Source organism: Metarhizium album (assembly GCF_000804445.1).
Source record: "Metarhizium album ARSEF 1941 chromosome Unknown scaffold_13, whole genome shotgun sequence".
Lineage (NCBI taxonomy): Eukaryota > Fungi > Ascomycota > Sordariomycetes > Hypocreales > Clavicipitaceae > Metarhizium > Metarhizium album.
The window spans coordinates 23,641-41,908 of NW_024467587.1; the positions used below are offsets into that span (position 1 = coordinate 23,641).

General features: G+C 56.5%; 4 protein-coding genes across 4 annotated transcripts; 1 reads left to right on the forward strand and 3 right to left on the reverse strand.

Annotated features, from left to right (window-relative positions):
- Positions 1-8,721: 8,721 nt before the first annotated feature.
- On the reverse strand, positions 8,722-10,318 carry MAM_05253 (UPF0183 domain-containing protein; the record flags this gene model as incomplete). Its single annotated transcript, XM_040824051.1, has 2 exons — positions 8,722-10,196; positions 10,267-10,318. The coding sequence occupies 2 exons, from the start codon at positions 10,316-10,318 to the stop codon at positions 8,722-8,724; spliced, it is 1,527 nt and encodes a 508-aa protein (XP_040677763.1).
- Positions 10,319-10,941: 623 nt separating this feature from the next.
- MAM_05254 (D-lactate dehydrogenase) lies at positions 10,942-13,073 on the reverse strand (the record flags this gene model as incomplete). Its single annotated transcript, XM_040824052.1, has 5 exons — positions 10,942-11,034; positions 11,096-11,176; positions 11,255-11,349; positions 11,403-12,674; positions 12,758-13,073. 5 exons carry the CDS (start codon positions 13,071-13,073, stop codon positions 10,942-10,944), a joined length of 1,857 nt encoding a protein of 618 aa, XP_040677764.1.
- Positions 13,074-14,304: 1,231 nt separating this feature from the next.
- Positions 14,305-16,567, reverse strand: MAM_05255 (uncharacterized protein; the record flags this gene model as incomplete). The annotated part of the gene is made up of 2 exons (XM_040824053.1): positions 14,305-16,132; positions 16,452-16,567. 2 exons carry the CDS (start codon positions 16,565-16,567, stop codon positions 14,305-14,307), a joined length of 1,944 nt encoding a protein of 647 aa, XP_040677765.1.
- A 791-nt stretch (positions 16,568-17,358) lies between these two features.
- Positions 17,359-18,261, forward strand: MAM_05256 (enoyl-CoA hydratase/isomerase; the record flags this gene model as incomplete). Its single annotated transcript, XM_040824054.1, has 1 exon — positions 17,359-18,261. One exon carries the CDS (start codon positions 17,359-17,361, stop codon positions 18,259-18,261), a length of 903 nt encoding a protein of 300 aa, XP_040677766.1.
- Between the last annotated feature and the right edge of the window lie 7 nt (positions 18,262-18,268).

An 18,268-nucleotide genomic window follows, 5' to 3' on the forward strand; every position in this document is an offset into this window, starting at 1 on the left:
GAGGGGGGGGGGGCGGTCCTCTGTGCGGTGCCGAGTACAGCCCTGCGTCTGTCTGTTGGGTCGTCTTGACTCTTGACCCTTCTGCCTTGTCACATCTCTCCATTCTCTCTTCCTCCCTTTTGCTCAAGCCACTTTGACAAGAGTGGCTTTCCGTGTTCAAAGCTGAACAAGCCGTCCGTGACCAACACGCAAGCCACCCCGCCGAGCAATGAGCCCATACTCATACTAGTCGTGAGGCTACCCGTGCTTCGTTGCCTTGCCGGAGAATCACGACTCGCGGGCCTCGTCTGGTTCGCTTTTGGGGCCGACGAAATTGCATGTGTTATAGCACGAAGCACGGGCTAGTACTAGCTAGCGTGATGCCCGATATCACGGGGGCAGCGGCAGAGCGGTCATGACTTGCTCGGTGTTCTTCTTGACGAGTGAAAGCCGCGGCTGACTTGGCTTCTTCGCATTCCAACAGGTTCAGCCGGTTTGTCGGGACGCTGCTCGGTCTTCCCGGGACGTGCGTACTTCTGTGGTGGTTCTGGCCTGAAGCACACGGATTCGTATTTCATCCCATTTCCGTCATCTTCGTTGGGACCTCGTGGCTTTGCGACTTGGCCTATCCGTTTCTTCTGGCGCACGTCAGAGCTACAGAGAGGGTTCTTCCTGACGGGACCGTCGTGGCGGCCGCCGATTCTGACATCAAGCACCAAAAGAGCCAGTGAAGCAGCGGCCAGATGTTTACAGAAATAGGGCCCTCGAACAGGCTTCAGACATGGACTAGCTCTCTCTACCCACAGCCAAAAGACACAGCTCAAACTTCCACCATGGGGCGCATTTCTGATCTGCAGCCACCACCGCATGCCAGATTTCCCGTCTTGCCACGACTCGATAGGACCAGGACCAGGACCAGGACCAAGACCAGGACCGACAACCTCGCAGGGAAAGCTCGTCCCCAAATGCGCTCTTCGCGTCCACCTTTGTTGTGTCAACTCCGCCAGCCCGGTCCGTCGCAACCGTTTGAGCCGCTATATCCATCCAACCATGCTACACCTTCTCCCGAACCCATGCGTAACATCGACTTCGAATCTACAACACGATTCGTCGGCCAGGCATCTCGGGCAGGCTCACCTTGATGGCCCGGCACCCAAGACGCCGCTTTCGTTGGTTGATGGCGTGAAAATGCCCCCTTCAGCAAGGTTGCCTCGCCTGTCTTGCGATTGTCTGACTCGTTCTCGCCGCGGAGCAGTCCAACGGAGGAAAAGGAAAAGTTATTGTAAAGGCCAGACAGAGCGTCGGTACGTTCAAGGAGCACATGGACGAGGAGCACGTGGACAGGGAACAGGACGAGGGACGGGGCAGATTGAGATAACCAACAAGCCAAAAATAAGCCCTGCCAAGAGATCCGGTGACTGTATCGTATCGAAGGGTCGAGAAGACGCAGAGGTGCACAGGCGCCGCATCATTTTATTTTCATCTTGGTCAACAACAAAGCCCTCGTACTTGTAACCCCCTTGGAAGCGCGTGGTTCGTCCCTTCTTCTCTCCGTCGACGCATGACAAAACGACAGCCTCCCACGTACGGAGTGCGCAGAGGGCTTGTTCGACATGACGAGTCGTTGGCACGCCCAACAGCAACAAATGCACCTGACTTGCCTTGTTCGTACGTTATCTTGCCAACGCCTCTGTCCGAGCGTCCCCAAGCGCGTCAAAGCTACATTTTTTAATTCAAGTCACCTGACTCTTGTCCCGCGCAGGAGGCGCCGGACTTGGGTCTTCAACGTACCCGTACCCGTACCCGTGCCCGTACCGTACCCGTACCCGTGCTCGATTGGCTCGTTGCGGTGATTCGAGCTTGAGGACGATTCGGACGTCATGGCGTCGAGCGGTGACAGCTTATCCAGCCATGTCATTACAAGCCCGAATCAAGGGCAACCATCTCGTCTCGGACAGCGGACAAGGTGACTGTACCCATTCACGAGCAGTGTGGTTCTCTCCTGGGATTTGAGGCTTGACAGGCGCTAATACAGGCAAGGCATTGCTTGTCGATGCATGTACTCCGCATTATGTCAAGGACGGGTCCAGGGTCCAGGGTCCAGGGTCTGAGGGTCTTCTTCATTTCCTTTCCTGAGGGGGCACAGCCGTCCGTGGGAAACGGCAGGGTTTTGATGCGTGTTGGTTACAAGCGGCTGCGGTCGTTTGGAGGTGCCAAAGCCCCCGGACTTCAACGTCGCAAGGAAGAACTGCCAAGACACCAGCGTCTCGGCCTCGGCGCGCCAACGCACATGGTGACCAACGATTTCACAACCAGAACCTGGCGATTGACGGCGCGAGGGCGGGCACGCTGGCATCCCACGCACGGCAAGCCGAGGACCATGGAGGGATGGATGGCCTTTCTTTTTGAGAGTGGAGCGAGTTCATGCACCCACGCATGGTTGGGAGTTGGAATTGGCGGGCCTTGCGATATTCCTTCCACAGGCAACAACGGGGCAGCGGATGATGGGAACTCGGGAGTCGGTGCTCCGTACGGTGCTGCGTATGTATGTTACAACAAGTTCGTTACTTGCCTAGACAGCAGTCAACCTGTTTCTTGGGGGGCGGGCGTTCAAGTAACAGACCAAAGGGACGCCGAGAATCCGAATCCGACCAGGCAGCGTTGATCAGCGCGCGTGCGGCCGATGATGCTCCCCACCAGTGCGATGCGCACGGTACGGAGTACATGGCTCGGGACCTCGACTGACCAACCGAAGGGGTCCTTGCCGAGCATGATTTCCGCCACGGCGTTGAACTCGAGGGACGGCGCGAGCAGAGGGCCTCCCGGTGGTGGACGGGAGCCTTTCATCGGAGCATTGTGCCCCAATCTTAGCCGGAGGTGGGCAGCTAGCCTGGCTTGTCTTGACTCTTGTCGATACGCTCCAGTTGGCGTGAGCAGTGAGCACCGTCGACGAATGCACGACACGACACAGGGGACGACGAGTGGGTATTGTTTGCGCACTGATGTCGACATGGTGTGGATTGCTTGCGGAGCCGCGGATCAGTTTGACGGGCCGGGGTGGCTGGTCCAAGGTTGATTGACTGATGACATGTACGGAGGACTCTGCAAGTCCCGAGGAGCAGTGCAGAGAGCAGTTCACCATGGCATGGCGCTGGGTGGTGTCTTTCAACTCCAACCCGCCATATGCATATACTCGAGATGCAATGTGCAAAGACCGTAAACCACCCGCCGAGATGGTCATCACACAAGCTCTTTTCCCCGCTCTCCTTCTCTCTCCTTCTCTCTCATTCTCGCGTATTCCGTACAACGTACTTGAGGAGCTTGGAAGTGAAGCTGAATCCCCCAGTCCCGCCCAGTCATCGAAACGTGCCCGCTGAATCAAACACGAAGCCGACCAAACCGTCGGGACACGGCAATGCGACTGCAGCCACGCCCAGCGTCGTGGTGCCGCAAAACAAGGCAAAGCAAAGCAAGCCAGGGAAAAGAAAAATAAAACAAAAAGCCAGCACGCAGTGACGCAAGCAAGTTGGTCTCGAGCCGCACAGTCGCCAACCACTTGATGGATGGATCGGTTGATCGGTTGCGTCGTCTCGTTCTGGCCCCAAGAAGCGAGCCGCCAAGAAAAGAAAGTACTAACTAGTAGAGAGCAAGAAAAAGCAAAAAGCATAAACGCCTTTAGGCCTTTTTGCCTGCTGCAGCCGAGGCCAATCGCGTCCCATCCGTGGACACTCTCGACCCGTCGCCCACGTAACGTCGCCTTGGACCCAGGCGTAGTTTCCCCTCTCCGCCTCAGCCTTGTGGTGGCTGTCGCGACACTTCTGGTCTGTGACGGGTCCGTCCCTGTGGATCCCCAGTTGCTGCGGCACGCAAAAGAAAATGCTTATTCTGCTGTTTCATGGCCCGGACGTTTAAACGTTCACCGCCCGCGCGCCAAGACCATGGCCGTGCTGCCGCAGAAGAGACGCGTCTGTTGGCCCTCCGGAACCGCTTCAACGTGGTCGGAGCCGATGACGGCAAGCATTGGTAACAAACGGGCTTGGCTTCAGAGGGCGTTGCGCGTCGATACAGGGCATCAGAGCATCAACGCCATCATCATGCGGCTGTGTCAAGATCCTGGCTCGCCGGGGACGCGGTCGAGCAGACGAGACCCCCTGCCGGGCAGTGTACTTGATTCCGATCAAGACGGCATGGAGCAATGGCAGCCATCGTGTACTTGGAACTCCACCCCAAGAGTCCGAAAGGCGGAAGCGAGAGAGGGAGGCGGCAAAGGGGGGAGGGATGGAGAGAGAGATAGAAGTCCCGGGACGGAGGATATTCAGCTTCGACAGAGCCCGACTGCAGGTACCAAGCAGCAGCACCGTCATGGGTGCGTGAGTGGTCACTGGTGATGCTGATGCTCCTATCGCGACTGCTCACGCGACCAGCCAGCCATATTTGACCTGCAACTCGATGCCCAACCGGATCTGCCCCGTCCAAACCTGACAGGTCTCCAACTGGCATGGCAACTTTCTGTCTGTCTACCCGAGGAGGCACATCCTATGTGCTACCACTACGGCGTATCGCCGTCAACACCAACACCAAGACTAAGCCACTAGGATGAGCTGAACTGCAGCACAGAACCACCCCCGACTGCCCGGCTGCCGACGCGCAACTTGGTACGTACAGTACACATCTGCTCCGTACAGACCCAAGGGTACGTGAAGTGTGTGTGCTTTGCTCGACTCCACAATGAGATTGTGCCTCAAGCCTCCCCTTCCAAACAGGCCGCCGCCTCACACTGAGCTGGACGGCACGGGAGCCGGGGGTGTGACACTTCCCCACGGCAAGGCAAGCAGAGTCCAAGGGCGTCGCATCTCCCTGCAGCCTCTGCGGAAGGAAAGACGCGAACGAGGCCGACAGTCATCGGGAGGACAACTTGGCGTTGGAGCTGTCGAACAAGCTGTTTTGAACACCCGTCACGGTCTCGCCCTGCTGGCATGCTGCATACCTTTCTTGCTTGGATGCATACCCAGGTGCGGAGTACTCAAGTAAGTAGGCAAGACCATCAAGTTAGTACTCCGTACGGTGCTGCGGCGTACGCACTCCTCCCACTCCGCGTAACACGTAGTTACATGCGTCCCAACTAAGGTTGGCTGCAGGTAGCACCAAAGCCCAAATGCCCCGGCAACTGCAGGTCGGTGAATGAGGCATGAGCAGGCGGCCCTGGAGAACACGGCATGCCATACTGTGCGACGACTGTGGCGTGGGAAAACGCACGTCGACTCTGCATCCCAATATGCCCTGATCCCGGACCCATCATCGCTCGTGAACCACTGACGCGGGAACCGAATCGAGATGGTTTGTTCCAACATTAAACAAGGGGCCAGGAGGAAAGGACCACGCCACGTCTATCAACCAAGTCTTGGGCGCCCACGGCCGCGGCGGTTCGGCAGTTTTGATCTCGCGCATCGCTTCCTGGTACGCGCTCATGGGCATCCCAGTACGGAGTACGCCAGTACTGATATCACAAACAACTGCCGAGTCTGTGGGTGGCAGCCCGACTGAGGCAGCACATGCGAGTTCCATGGAATCTTCTACCGTCACGGAGTTGTCCGCCTCGATACCGGCTGCCCTGGTCGCTGTGAGCTCCGGTCCACGGACGCCATACCAAGACGACATTGGCCGCCGTCCCATACACGAGGCAGTAACACAGCGGCATCTATAATAATAAGCACTCCCGGCTGGTCCGTGACCGTGGCACGAGCGCCTCGGGGGCTGTAGATGGGTATCCTCCCCTTAATCAGTGAGCATCGAGAACGAGAACGTGAACCGGACTGGCTGCTCGGCCGATCGCGCTGACTCAAACAAGGCCGATGAGGCGAGAGACAAGCTCTGGGTGACCAGCCAGGGTGTAACCGGTTTGCCCTTGGGCTAATAATATACTCCGTACAGACGTGCAACGTAACGTGTGAACTGAGATCCATATCAAATCTTGCCTGTCTCAAATTGGGTGCTATTCGTGCCTTTTTGCGATACGCATGGCCAGGTAGCTGGCTTATACCCCGTACATGGCCTGCCTTCGGGCCGCATTTGTCAATAACTCAAACTGCTTCTTCGCCTCTGCAGGCATCCCTGACACTGCTGGTGTCCCGATTAGTGCATGTCTTCCGATGTCGCTCCCAGCCTACTCCTGAGGTTGCACGAGTCCAATTCTTATTGCTGCTTTTGAATGCCGATTTCGATGCAAGAATTGAACTGCCAAGTGCGCCGTGCCACACGCCTCGTGCGTGGAGCTCTCACAACAGAAAAGAAATGGAGGAGGAATAAAGACAAAACCACCATCAACCTAAAACTGTAATCAGACATCCATCCTCCGCTTTTCGTACGAAAGAAAATAAAACAAATATTACGTGGTTCGCGCCCCGAAGCCAAAGAAAAAAAGAAAGACTGCATTCTTTCCAGCCGATTCCGATGTGACCAAATTCTTGCGCTGATGAAATAGTACTGTGACCCTGGGTAGTCGCAGGCGGGCGACTGACTGATGCAGGTTCTCCCATCCGCCTAGCCTTAGCCGTGCTTCAATAATTCAAGCCCAAGACACGGAGGCAGAGGCAGAGACGGGACATGGGCGTGGATCCCACATGCCGTTACCGTGCAGAAACGTAAGGGTACGGAGGGTACGAAGGAAACTTGGGCGTAGGCCGTTGAATGAGTTTCGCCCATGGATGATTGCTTGGCTGTTGTCGTTCTCGGCAGGCAGCTGCGGAACCAAGCATCAGTACAATCATCAACACAACATGAAATCCAAAGACTGGGAACTGTTGTGATCATTCGTGGTACGCACAGCAAATGTCGTCGCCCCTATTGCGCGAGTTGTCAGCATCGTGATACATGTCCAAGTGGCGATCCGACGTCGACCCCGAGCACATGAGGGTGGTTTTGGTTCTGAGAGGAGACTCACCAGTACTGTTTGCTGACAATGATGGGCTGACACCTCCGCTCCGTTTCGATGTATTTGGAGCACCAGGATTCAACGAGATGGTAGTGATGCTGGCAGCTTAGCTCTTTCTGTGCGGCTCAAGTGGTTAGTATGGCGTTGGACGCATGGTCCCGTGGTCGTTTGCAGATGAGGCACCAACGTAGATGTAGTTGCACATTTTGGAAGCGCGAGGCGGGAAACAATGCCGGGACAAGATGTGGTGAGGATGGGTGTGCAGATGCCGGAAAGACTCGTCTCCACAAGGCAAGTCGACAGTGGTTGGGATACTCCTTGATGCTTTGGTCGAGAGTGTGATGAAGTTGGCGAGGTGCGGACGAGGGGGAGGTGAGGTGAGGTGAGGTGAGGTATGGTGAGGTATGGTGAGGTATGGTGTGGTATTATATGTATGGAGACGGTGGGAGTTGACGAGCGACGAACGGCGGGGGCCTTGAAGACGGATTGGAATATTCAACTGGACAGGTGAGTAGACAAGGCAGGTACGCCGTACGGAGTACACAAAGGGTCTGGTTCTGGTTGATGCCAGGCAAGGCCAACCGAACTAGTAGTTGCCATTTGTATTTATATTTGTACTCGTGGATTTGTGAGGAGTCAGGAACTGGCCGATGCAACGGGCCATTTTGAGTCTGGTCTGGTCTCAGGTCTCAGGGCACGGCACTCTGTCAATCGTCAATGTTGCGTAAAGTATGTACGTACTCCGTACCGTCGCCTGCTCGACTCCGCTTTGTCCTTTGTCCTTTGTCGTGAGGCCCTACTCGTTAGGTTAGGTCAGGTTAGGTACCCAGCCAGGTACCTGCGGAGCAGACTGGTACTCAAGTGCCTACTTAGGTACTTAGCGGTAGTTGGCCTGCTCAAGTTGCCAAGTGGCTGGACGCCCCCCACGCCCGATCTCCCCCCCCCCGGCCCCTGGACGGACGGCCCAAGGCTCCTATCGCAAGTTTGCTAGTCCGTCGAGTGCTCGAGTACCTACTCAAGTTCTTGAGTACTTAAGGTAGGCACGCATCTGGGTTAAGTACGTGCCCGTACCTTCTCCGTACAGCAGCAAGTAGGGACTTACTTTGAGTAAGTACTCAAGTAAGTACCTACTCAAAGTAGGCCACCTTGTGCTCAACCACCAACGTCCATCGCCAAGGGGGTCAACAAACACCCGCAACGGCCAAGGGTGTGTCCTGTCAATCTGCTCCCCTACCCCGGCAGAACCAGAACGCACCTGGGGGAGGGAGGGGTGGGCATCAGCTGCTCTCAAATGGCTCCCATGCCCCAATGGCGCCACCGGTGTCTGACACCTTCAATGTTGGTTGGCCTTGCATCATGGACTCTTCTCTTGGGTCCAGTCGGTCCAGTCGGTCCAGTCGGTCCAGTCTGGGTGGCATCTGAAGTGGGTGTGCGGGTGCGGGTGCGGGTGCGGGTGCATGTGTCTCAACGTGCGGGTGCCATGTGTGGACCTTGGCTTTGATATTGACCCAGACATTCGCACAGTTGAAATGAGTGAATGCCCAAGGGCCGGACCCTCGCCGCTCCGTCAAGACAATTCCCTCGGCCGCCTCCCTCCTCGACATCATCACCGGCGCTGGGCCGGCCGGCGTCGGTGCCAGTTGCAGCGCGCTTCTGGCCGACTCTACATCTGTGTACCAAGTTAGCAGCTTTCACCAACAGCAGAATGGCCAAGGGAGTTGCCTCGTGCGTGGATTACCATGGTTGACGCTTGCACAGGCCCAAGTCAAAAACTGTACGCACCTAAGCGCCCAGGATCATCTAGGCCACCTTCAAAATATCGTCACCGTATTAACATAATCATTCCTCAAAACCTCGAATACCATGCCTGGAAACCCATATAGCGTCGTAGTCGAATCGCCGTTTGCCTCCGCCCTCTTGGCGCCGCTCTCTTCCCAGCCGCCCAAAAACTCGCAGCTACTCCCCGGACTGTCGCCCCATCCGCGGTTCAACGCCATTCCCCTTTGTGTTTGTGGCACTTTGCCCGGTGAATATGCGCCCTCCCATTTGGCCTTCATCTCTTTTTCAACGTATCTGAATTCCGTTTCCGACGTGACATCCCTGAGGTACGCAATCTCCCACCGGCAGCGGCGGTGGCGGTTGAACTCGTACGAGCCGGGCACGTTGCCGTGGAGGACGACTTTGGACGCCACAAGACGGTCGGGACGATGACGTTTGATGGTGTTTCCTGCGGCGTCTTCGTTGGTGTCGCCTGCGGGAGGCACGGCCGACGGCTCTCCTGGTAGCGAGAGGAGGATGTCAAAGCCGAGATGGAAGTAGTTGTAGAAGCATTCTGCCCAAGGATTGTTGGCTGTTTGTTCGTCCATGACTTCGTCGTTATCTGAATCGTCTGACCCCGTGTTCATCGATGATTGGTCTGTGTCGGTGAGATCATCGGGCCGGCCGATATCAGACGAACCTGGCCGTCCACGAGAGCCGCTCGCCGCTCGCTTCTTGTGAATCACCATCTTCTGATCATTTTTCCGGTAGATAGCATTCGGTGGGCCCAGCTCCATGACCAGCTCCTGGGGTGTCGTTTCTCCTAGCTGAATCCGAAAGGCATTATTCGTCCACCTGCGAAACAAGTCCACCTTGCCACCGCCGTGTATTCGTATCAGCGACACCTCGTCCGGATACACGTCCTTGGTCTTTGGTAGTACGGAGCTCTGTTTAACACTAGGCAGTGTCTCTGTCCACAGTGTCTGTCGCGCTTCCGCCCACGACGTTCCGCTAAATACCGCCATGGAAGTAGCAACCTGGCTCGACGAAGCCGACAACAGCGTCACGACATCCTTGTCGGGTGAGTATGCCGATTTGGCCAGCGAAAAATTAAAGGCCACCCCTGGATATGACAGCACATAGGTACCGTCTTCCTGCCCGCGGGTTGAGGGAATGAACTCGCCGGCATAGGTAGGACCAAGAAGCCGATGGTAAATGTGTCTAAACGTTGGCCCTAGCGACGACTCCCCTGGGCTAGGCGAGCTGGGAGCTGAAGTTCCATTCGTCGTGTGCTTCAGCAAATCCCTATCTTTGAACGTGATGTGGGTTTTTGTAAAATCCACCACCTCAATCAGTCGCAGCCGCTGCTCGGGCCCATCGAAGCGCAGCCGGATTCCATTCCGCGGAAGGACAATACAAACAGGTTCGGTGACGGGCCTATCTGGTGAGTGAAGGACCTCGAATTTTGGAAAACGGTGCGGCTCGGCCTTGAGGCGTGTGAGGACCTCATGGAGCGATGCGCCGAGTACTGCATTGCACGAACACGCCGTGTTAGATAGCAGGTCAACTGCAAGTGCTTGCTGTTCGGAGATACTTACCCAGGAAGCCTAGGGCCCGGCCTGGGTAGAGCTGCGCCGTGAAAAGCGACATCTCGTGGGCTAAAGGAGGAAGCACAGCCTCCTCCGGCCTGGGGGAAGTTGACGCGAGCAGCCGCAGCCGGATTCCACTCGGTAGCCTCGGCTGTCGGATTGGAAGCGGAGAGAGCTCAGATACTAGCAAAAAAGACGTCGCAGAGCAACTCCGGTCCTGGTGTCTGTTTAATTTTTATTTTTATTTTTTTTTTCGTTTTTTTTGTTGAGATGTCGAGACGTGGACACGGGCGACGTTGCAGTTTGTCAAGAGAAGAGCAGGAAGGCCCGGAGGATCAGCAAGTCACAGGTCCGAGTCACGAGCCATGCCGTAGCTGGACGTATTGCGAGGGCCGGGACCTGAATGGCCTGGAGGTGCCAGCCATGTGATGCATGGAGGGGTGGAGGGGCGCCAGGGCATGGATGGGCATGACGTGAAGCCGTCCAGCGCTGACTAAGCAGCCGGCGGCTCGACTCTACTCTCGCGTACACGGCAGTCACCATCATCGCTCAATGCATCAACCGAACAGTCAAGTGAACACGGCCTGCAGACGCCAAAGGCCGAGTCCGTGAAGTGATATAAAAAGTATGAGTATAGTACATCGGCCCACACCATTCGTACAAAGGACAGCAGCCATGTGTCTCTCACCACTCCTCAACCTCTCCCTTTTTCGGCCTCTGCATGCGAACAATCTTGTCGCAATTTAGCAAGCACAGGGGATCAAACGCCTTCTTGATCTATGTATATAGGCTCGGTCAGCGACAACATGCATTGTACAATCGCAACATGCCAACGTACCTGTCTCATCGCATCGACCGTCGACTCGCCAAGCTCATGTGGAAGGTAATCTCTTTTAACCAATCCAACGCCATGCTCGCCCTGACGAAAGAAACACCCCCAAACAAATCCGCCATTAGCATCCCTACCACTGGCAATGAAGCATGCTTTCGGACTTACGGTCACGGTCCCTTCCATCTCGATAGCGCGCTTGACCATGTTGTGCACGACGGCCTCGGCTTTGCTTCGCTGGGCCTCGCTGTACGTCAGGATAGCTTGGGCGAGCACCAGTTAGCAACTACAGGCTCGCAAAAGCAGTCTCACTCACTGTGGAAATTTCCATCGCCGACGTGTCCGACAATGGAGGCCGTCAGACCACTCTTGCGCACATTCTCCTTTGTCTCCTCAATCAGCCGAGGCAGCCGGCTCATGGGCACGGCGACATCCCCAGTCCAGACCCTGTCACCCGCCCTCATCACGGACATGGTGCTCCAGAGGGCTTCCTTGCGGGCGCTCCACAGCTCATCCTGCTCCTCTTGGCTTCTGGCAAACTCGAATGACCTGCTGCCAGTCTGTTTGGCCACGCTCTGTACTTGCGAAATCTGCTCCTTGACGCTGGCAGGGGTGCCTGCGAACTTGAAGAACAGCGTGGGGGCCTCGGTCCACGAGCGCGACGTCATGCCGGCGGCGTTTATAAACTTCATCTGGCTGTCGTCCAGGATCTCCACAGCAGCCACGGGGATGCCCGCGCCAACGACCTTGCCGACACAGGTGGCCGCGTCATGGATGGACGGGAAAGTGCAGACGGCAACACTGGTAGACGCCGGCTTCACGGTGACCTTGAGCGTAGCTTCGGTGACAAGACCAAGGGTGCCCTCGGACCCGATGAACAGCTTGGTAAGGTCGTAGCCAGCGGAGCTCTTTCGCGGCCGTTGTCTGGTCTTGACGACGGTGCCATCGGCCATGACGACGGTCAAACTGAGCACCCACTCGCGCATCGTGCCGTATCTGTAGGCATTTGTACCGCTGCACCCGGTCCCGACCATGCCGCCAATCATGGCTCCCGGACCCGGATCAGGCGGGAAGAAAAGATTATCCTTGGCGAGCTCGTCGTTCAGGGACTCCCACCCAACGGCTGGCTGGACAACAACATCCAGGTCGTCCCCATGGAGCGCGAGCACCCTGTTCATTCTGCCAAAGTTGATGGAGATGCCCCTTCTCGTCTGCGTGAAGTGGCCCTCCAAGCTGGTCCCGCCGCTGTAGCCGACGACCGGAATGCGCCGTCGGTGGCAGACCTTCATAATCTCCGAAACCTCCTCGGTGCTGCTTGGAAACACCACACAAAAGGGCTTCTCGTCCGGCCTCGGTCGATGGCTGGACCACGCGGAGGAGGCGTGATGCTCAATGTCCGTCTCCAGAGTGCTGACATGCTCCTTGCCCACAATCTTGACAAAGTCCGCCCAGGCTGCCTGCATGTTTTCGAGCTTCGTATTATGCTTGGGGTCTTTGACCTTGGAGAGAGGAAGGGTCGAGGCGGGTTCGGCCTCGCGAGGCCAGAACGTGCCCATGTAGTACGCGAGGCTTATGCTAGAAAGAAACACTGCGGTACAGTCAGTTCGGCGTGCTCGCGTCGCGTGAACAGCCCCCGGGCCCTGTTCCGACAAGTGCACCGCCATTACTCACAAAAGGTGACCATCCAGTTCCTCGAGGGGTCCGTCATGTTTCTCCACCGCTCGTACTGCTCTCTCTGCTCTCGCTCGCGCCTCAGCCGCGCTCCAATACTCCCCATGACCTGGCCCTGGAACGACCTCCCCAGCTTCATCTCGTTCCCTTGCCTCGGAGGTTTGGGGTTCCCGGGCTCAATGCCGGTTGAATGGCATCGTACGACGGCACGCACTGCGAGCTCTCGTGGAGCGCGAGCCGCCGACAGCCTCGTGAAGGCATAGCTTCGCAGGGTCGTCGTCGTGGGGGGCATCGCCCGGAGTCCAAGTTGCGCCATGGCAGGACGTGTCTGCCTCTGCTCGAGACCAGCACCCACGGAACCGGCTGCGCCCTCCGTCTGCGGCGGCGGTGATTGTCGGCTCGCAAGCACGGAATGTTTCTAGTTGCTCGACGAGATACGCTCCTCGTGGTTGAGAGAGTTTCGGTCTGCTCCTCTGATGCGTGTTGTCGGGTAGGAGCTCACCGGAAATTTGTCTGGCCGCTAGCGGCGCTCCCCACACGTCAAGAAGTCCAGACTCCAGAATCCAGACTCCAGAATCCAGACTCCAAGCTCTGTTCCACCCGCACCACCACCGGTCCCGCCTCCCGACATGCTGGCATCTGCATCCGCGCCGTGCCATGCCATCGCCTCGACCAGATATATCCGAGGAAAAAGGGCCAACATGGCACTCACGAGGTGGACGTGTCGAGTAATTTGCAACGTCAATCCATGTTATTTGGGAAACTTGCCGGAATGACTTCCTAGGGCGCTGGCAGCTGTCGCCACTTCAAGCAAGCAGCATCTTCCCCTGCCTAAGGAATACATGTTTGGTTGAAAGTACGCTCCAAACCAAGGACATTAGAAGCCGGGCCCCCCATTTCCAATACTGCTACCAAGCGTGGCGACTGGCAAAAGATCTCGGGCAGACGAAGCGAAAGGTCTTCAATAAGAAGGCGGCCGCGGTGGGCGAGAGCAATTGTTAGGTGTCTAGTACATCTCTTGCCGTTTTATTTCTACGACTTCTTCTCCAGGTAAAGACAACGACGGCTGGTGATGCACATACAGCCTGACAAAATACGTTTGCCTACCAGCGCGTATACACTCATGTGCCGCCGCAAATTATAGTATAGCGCGCCATGGCCTGGAGGTGTTGCTCTGGTCAAATACTTTCTACTCCCCACTGTGAAAGAGAACCCGAGTCAAGACCCCTGCGAGAAATGATGGCAATTCCTGTACTGAAATGAGCTCTGTTAGCAGGATGGCCTTCTGGCTTGTTTTTCTCCGAGAGACTACATTGACGTATTGACGTTGTCGGTGCGATAAGCATTGGAGCTTATTGCTGTATGCATATCAACTCCTTCACCATTGCACTTCCAGCTCATGGTAGGTAGCTCACTCATCACGGAACCTTGCGTAAGATATGTCGCTTGAGAAGTACTGTTCAACTCCAACTTCAATCGAACTCCATACCTCGCCCCAGAAGCCCACTAGCTTTCGTAGGTAGCTGGGAGGTGAGGCGAATGGTTTTTCAAGGCGTCTCCCACACTAGTTGCACGTTGAACGTTGGCGCGGTGCCTTGCAAGTGCGCCAAGTACGCGCTTAATTCCTGATCCTCTTCGATCTGGAGAGGTAACTCACAGCCCTTGCCATCCTTGAGCACGCCCTCGACGCGGAGGCATGCCGTCCCAGGGAACTTGGCAGCGGCCACTTGTCGGAGCTCCTGCACTGAATGCGAAGTGAGGGTGGCTATCCATAGATTTGAGCTGGGGATGTAGCTTGACGATGACGGGTGGAAGCGTAGGAAAATTGCACATGCTGTGGATGCTCGCTGGACTTGCGTAAAGACAGGCGCCGACGTGGCCGGCGGCGCGTATTGCGGCTGTACATAGGGTTGATCCATGAAAGCGGCTTGGGTGTTGGCTTCAAGCAACAACGACGAGCTCATCTGAGATTCAAGACCCATTCCTGGCGGTATTGGCGATGATCCAAGCACTCGGGGCGATCGGGGCAATCCATCTCGCGAATCTGACAGGTTCGACGTCTGTGATTGTAGCGACATGGGCAAATGCCCGCCGATGCTGCTGCTTGGAGGGCTAAATGCCATCTGTGAAATGTGAGATACGTCTGACATGGTGTCAAAATTGGGATTTCCGTTTCCCTCCGCCAGAGCCACCTGGTCGTTTGACGGAGAACTAGGTGGATGACCTGTTTCAGACGTCTTGGACAGCTGCCCAGCCTGCGATGAACCGGCCGGGCTGATTGGCAAGTGTTGGTGGTGATGCCTCCTCGTGTCTTTGCGACCTCTCTCATCTCGTAGCCTCTTCATAATATCTTTAGCTAGGACTTCTACAGCTCGAGCCTGCTCCTGCTTTTCGTCACCGTTTGTCCTTGTATTCATCATTATTCGCTTGGCCAAGGCCGATTTATCTCCCCACTTCGTCTTCAAATCTTCCCACTGTTGCGGTGTAGCGTCTGACTTGCATGTGAAACCAGAATCAGCAAGGACCAGGTAGAATGCCGTCCGCATATCGCGTGCCTCTTCCGGGTTAATACCGAGTACATTTTTCGCCTCTGCGAGAGTCATTCTCTTCTCCATGGTCCGCATCCGCTTCGTGACATCCGTACATATGATATCTAGAGCAAGTTGCCGGACCTCGGGTTTCTCGCTATTCGACCAGAGCAAGCCATGTATCTGCGGCATCTGACGAACAAGTTTTGTTTTGGCTGCATCCCATTTCTCGGTGCCAGCCGTGGTCTTCTTGAAAATATTATCCTCTTGGCATATTTGTTGAAATTGTGTCCTCAGAGCGCGATATATGGACACATCAAGGTCGAGAATAGCTCGGGCCTCGTCAAGCGTCATCTCGGACGGAAAGCGATTTAGCGATCCAGACTCGCCCCCAGTGGCAGATTGCCTTGCTCTCCGCCGTTTCCTTCTGGAACTGCTGGCAGATTCTGCACGCATGTCACGGTCCGAATCTTGTTGGGTATCAGAGCCAGTGGCGGACAAGACGTTTCTTGGAGCTGCGGGGGAACCTGCATCCGTCATGGGTACAGACGAGCTGGGCAACTCTTCTCCCTCTGTCTGGTCGTCGTCGTCATCCCCGAGGGGGGCCCTACCTTTGTCGCCGTTGGGTGCTCTCAATAACCACCGGTTCCGAGCTCGGACTCTGACAAGTTCTCTAGCCTTGATGTCGAAGCCATCCTCCTCATTCAAGATCCGAAGCATCTCCTTCTGGGCCAAATTCTTTTCCCAGAGTTCCTTGATGCGGCTTACCAGACGGTCATTCTGGTATGCGGGCCGTTGCTTTGGCGGAAAGTTCCAGCGGCGGAACTGCGTCTGGAATGCTCGCTTGCTAGAAGCTGTGTAAGTTGCAGTTCATTCTACAACAAAACAGAGAAAGCAGGCTGAGGAGCAGTTGAGCAGCAAGCAGCAAGCGCGCCAAGCAAGCGACGAGCGTGGAGCCACGCAAGCTGGATCAGGGTGCGTCTACCCCGTTCACACCATGGCCGATAGTGCGGGCAGAGTTGTCATAGATTGTATGTGTATGCAGACGCACTTGGCAGCCCAGTCGAACTGCATCATAACTCGGGGTGCAAGCGGTGCTATGCGGTGCCATGGTGTCATGGTGTCGTGGTGTCGTGGTGCCACGGTGCCATGTCTGAGTGACTCACCTCGGTGTGAACTTGTGAACAGTCTTCATATGGTCCATAATGTCCTCGAGGGACCTGCCCTCGTCGATATACAGCCGATAACACGTCTCCTGATGCGCGTCCCAGTCATATACCATATTATGGACAGGTGAAGCCGTGACATGACTTCCTGCCGGGGCATTGCAAAAGACGGACTCGAGCGGCTGGGCAAGAGCGCAAGCAAGCCAGCAACACAACACACTGCAGTTGCAGTGGAGCTGGCTGAGCGGGAGCTGTTGCGTGGTCACTGGTGATGGGCAGGGATGCGAAGGTGTTGGTGGGATCGATGTTCCAATCGTCGTGGACATGGAAAAGGATGAAGCCTGCTTAGTCACCAGCAGCCAGTCAAGAACTCGTCATCAAGGGCAAAGCAAGCGGCCAAGCAAGCGGGTGTCATCGGGGACGCGCACATGAAGCGAACCCCGACAATTGCACAGACCAGGGATCGGATATTAAAACGAAATGGCTACGACTTGCAGCTTCGCCATCCAGTCTTCCGTCACATGGAAGAAATCGAGTCCGGAGTACGGAGTGCAGCTCCGAGTAATAAATGGACAGTGCCCGTCCGGTTGGCGTCCGCAAATCGAACCTCGGCAACGCCCACTCTCAAGTAAGGTACCTAGGTACTTGGGTAACTTGCCTAGGTACTCCGTACTCCGTACCCCGTACCTACGTGGTGAATGCATCGTGCACATCGCATCATCCATCAACCACCAAACTTGGATCCATCTCCAACCAAGGCCAAATTCTGCTCCAGACACATGCACGCTCTGCGCAAGTGACACACCGGCACGCCATCCCCCCCCCCCGCCGTCAATCATCGTGCGCGACTCGCCCTCCTCTGTCAATTCCAAAACTCCCCATCCGCCAAACCACAAGCACGCCCGATATGGCATCGCATCCAGAATCGTACCAAAAGCTCAGCTTCCCAACCCTCCTCGTCTCCCACCACCCGCCGTCCTCGCCGTCTCCAACCCCCGTCATCATCGTCAAACTCCACCGCCCCTCGCACCGCAATGGCTTCACCGACACCATGGCCGACGACCTCGTGACCGTCTTCAGCACCCTGTCCCTCGACCCCCGCGTCAAAGCCGTCGTCCTCACCTCCTCCGACCCCAAGAACCACATGTTCAGCGCCGGAATGGACTTCTCCTCGACCCAGGGCGTCGCGCCCACCGCCGAGCTCCACCGCGACGGGGGCGGCCGCATCTCCGTCGCCATATACAGATGCAACAAGCCCGTCATCGCCGCCATCAACGGCCACGCCGTCGGCGTAGGCATCACCATGACCCTCGCCGCCAACATCCGCATCGCTAGCTCCGAGGCCAGGATCGGCTTCGTCTTTGGCAGGAGGGGCTTCTGTCTCGAGGCCTGCAGCAGCTTCTTCCTGCCCAGGCTGATCGGCACGTCCAGAGCTTTGCATCTGACCACCACGGGCGCCGTCTACCCGGCGAGCCACAGGCTCCTCGACGGACTGTTCAGCGAGGTCGTCCCCCCCGAGGACGTCTTGCCCACGGCGCTGAAGATTGCCGAGGATATAGCCGTCAATGTGAGCAATGTCTCGTCGAGGCTCATGAAGGACATGATTTACACAACGACGAGCTCCCCAGAGGAGGCGCATTTGCTCGAGAGCAAGCTGTTTCATGGCTTGTGGCACGGCAAGGATGCAAAAGAGGGTGTTGAAAGCTTCATGAAAAAGAGGCAGCCCGACTTTAAAGGCACCATGGAAGATGGCTTGCCATACTATCCGTGGTGGACGCCCGTTGATGTCAAGCCGCCTGCTAAATTGTAGCAGTCGC